At 49.4% G+C, this 2,171-nt stretch overlaps 1 protein-coding gene across 1 annotated transcript in view; it reads right to left on the bottom strand.

Annotated features, from left to right (window-relative positions):
• Window positions 1-411: 411 nt before the first annotated feature.
• Window positions 412-2,171, bottom strand: part of LOC134445199 (LIM/homeobox protein Lhx2-like) — a 12,980-nt gene continuing 11,220 nt past the window's right edge. The window contains exon 5 of the mRNA XM_063194281.1: window positions 412-762. Coding sequence (XP_063050351.1) covers window positions 412-762 — 351 coding nt within the window. The remainder of the gene's footprint in view (window positions 763-2,171) is intronic.

Genomic DNA, 2,171 nt, shown 5'->3' with positions numbered 1-2,171 from the left:
AAATAACCACCACAAGATATATAGAGGAGTCAAAGGAATAGCCTGGACATTAGTGGTGTGCAGTATAGTTCCAAAATAGATCCGTAGTGAAACTGTGCAGAATTCCCTTCTCTGGGTTGATGTAGATTTACAATAATGTGCACAGGGTTACTGTAGCGATCATCCAGAACAGGCTGGTGTGTATCAGAACAGCTTGGAATGTGTGTGTGTGTGTGTGTGTGTGTGCATTTATGTCTATGCGCACACATGCATCGCATAGTAGTGTGTGCCTGTGTCCATTCGAGTGTGTGTGTGGTCATCAGAACAGGCTGGTGTGTGCCTCTATACGTGTGTGTGTGCGCGCGCGTTGTGTCCATTCGAGTATGTGTGTGTGTGTGTGTGTGTGTGTGTGTGTGTGTGTGTGTGCGGGCATCAGAAGAGGCTGGTGAGGGTGGTGTGTGGCGGGCTGCGGCACTCGTGTGCGTCCATCCCCCCGGAGGAGGAGAGCATGGAGGCCAGGGGCAGGGAGGGGTTGGACAGGTCCGTGAGGGCCGAGGAGGGGGGCAGCGTGGGGTTAGTGAGGTCCGTGAGGGTGGTGGTGTTGGTGGTGGTGGGGGTGATGGAGGGGCTTAGGGAGCCGTTGGAGAGCTCGGAGGCGGGGCCGGAGGGGGTGCCGGCCTGCAGTAACGAGCCCTCACAGCCCCCCTTATCCAGACCACTGCCGCCCCCTTCCTGGCGGAGGAGGTTCCGTCGGAACTTGGCACGAGCATTCTGGAACCACACCTGCAGGAGGGGGAGAAGAGGAGGAGAGGAATATATCAGTGAGGACGAGTAGAGGTGTGTGTGGGAGAAAGAGAGAGAGAGAGAGAGAGAGAGAGAGAGAGAGAGAGAGAGAGAGAGAGAGAGAGAGAGAGAGAGAGAGAGAGAGAGATATTTGACTGAAGAGAAATAATCACAAAGAAATCCAACTGAATAGGATTGAGAAAGGAGTGATTGAGCAAAAAGCACGATAACAGAGAGAATGTGTATTTACGTAAGAGAGACACAACAAAGAGGAGGGAGAGCAAAAGAGGACAGTGGAGGCAGAGAGAATGGTAGAGGGACATTGGGGAGAGAGTGAGAGAGCAAGAGAGACCAGCAGAGGGAAAGAGAATGGCAGAGAGGGACATTGAGGAGAGACTGACAAAGAGAGAGAGGCAAAGAGAGATGGAGAGAGCGAGAAGGGGGGGATGACTGTGTAAAAAAGAGAGAGCGGGGAGATAGAGCAAGAGAGAAGAGAAGAACACCAAAGAGAGTGAAGAGAAAAAAGAGAGAAGAGAAGAGATGAGAGAAGAGAAGAAAGACAGAAGAGAAGAGAAGGGACGAGAAGAGAAGAGGAGAGGAGAAAAGAAAAGAAAAGAAAAGAAAAGAAAAGAAGAGAAGAAAAGAAGAGAAGAGAAGAGAAGAGAAGAGAAGAGAAGAGAAGAGAAGAGAAGAGAAGAGAAGAGAAGAGAAGAGAGAGATAGTGTTGATAGAGAATGACAGGCCAGAGAAGAGAAGAGAAGAGAGAGAAACTAGAAGAGGCGAGAGAAGAGAAGAGAAGAGAAGAGAAGAGAAGAGAAGAGAAGAGAAGAGAAGAGAAGAGAAGAGAAGAGAAGAGAGATATAATGTTGATAGAGAATGACAGGCCAGAGCAGGAGGATACAGCTTCATCAAAGCCAAATGGCTGCTTTGTTTTTGGGCTTTCAGTAATTAGAGCTGAGATACAGAAGCTTCAGAACATTCTTCAGTGCACATACACACACACACACACACACGCACACACACGCACACACACACTTCTCCGTCCCTTTAAATACGCTCTCTCTTTTGCAGAGCCTCAAACACACAGCTCTCTCTCTGTTTCTCACAGACACACACACACACGCACGCATGCACACACACACACCTCAGTCCCTTTAAAGATGAAAACACAGCTCTTACACACATACACACACGCACACACACACGCACGCACACACACACACACACACACACACACACACCCCTCAGTCCCTCCGTCCCTCTCTTCTCTGCCACCAGAACATCATTTGCTGTCGTGTTTGCCACAATTACGAATTAATCTGAAATCTTCTTCCCTCTCCTGAGGGCGTCTGATGTGACAGTTTAACCCTTTCATCGCTGCACTTGCCACCAAAACGGCTGCTTTCAGA

This window comes from Engraulis encrasicolus, chromosome 3 (genome assembly GCF_034702125.1).
Source record: "Engraulis encrasicolus isolate BLACKSEA-1 chromosome 3, IST_EnEncr_1.0, whole genome shotgun sequence".
Classification (NCBI taxonomy): Eukaryota; Metazoa; Chordata; class Actinopteri; order Clupeiformes; family Engraulidae; genus Engraulis; species Engraulis encrasicolus.
This window is presented reverse-complemented; position numbering and strand designations above follow the sequence as displayed.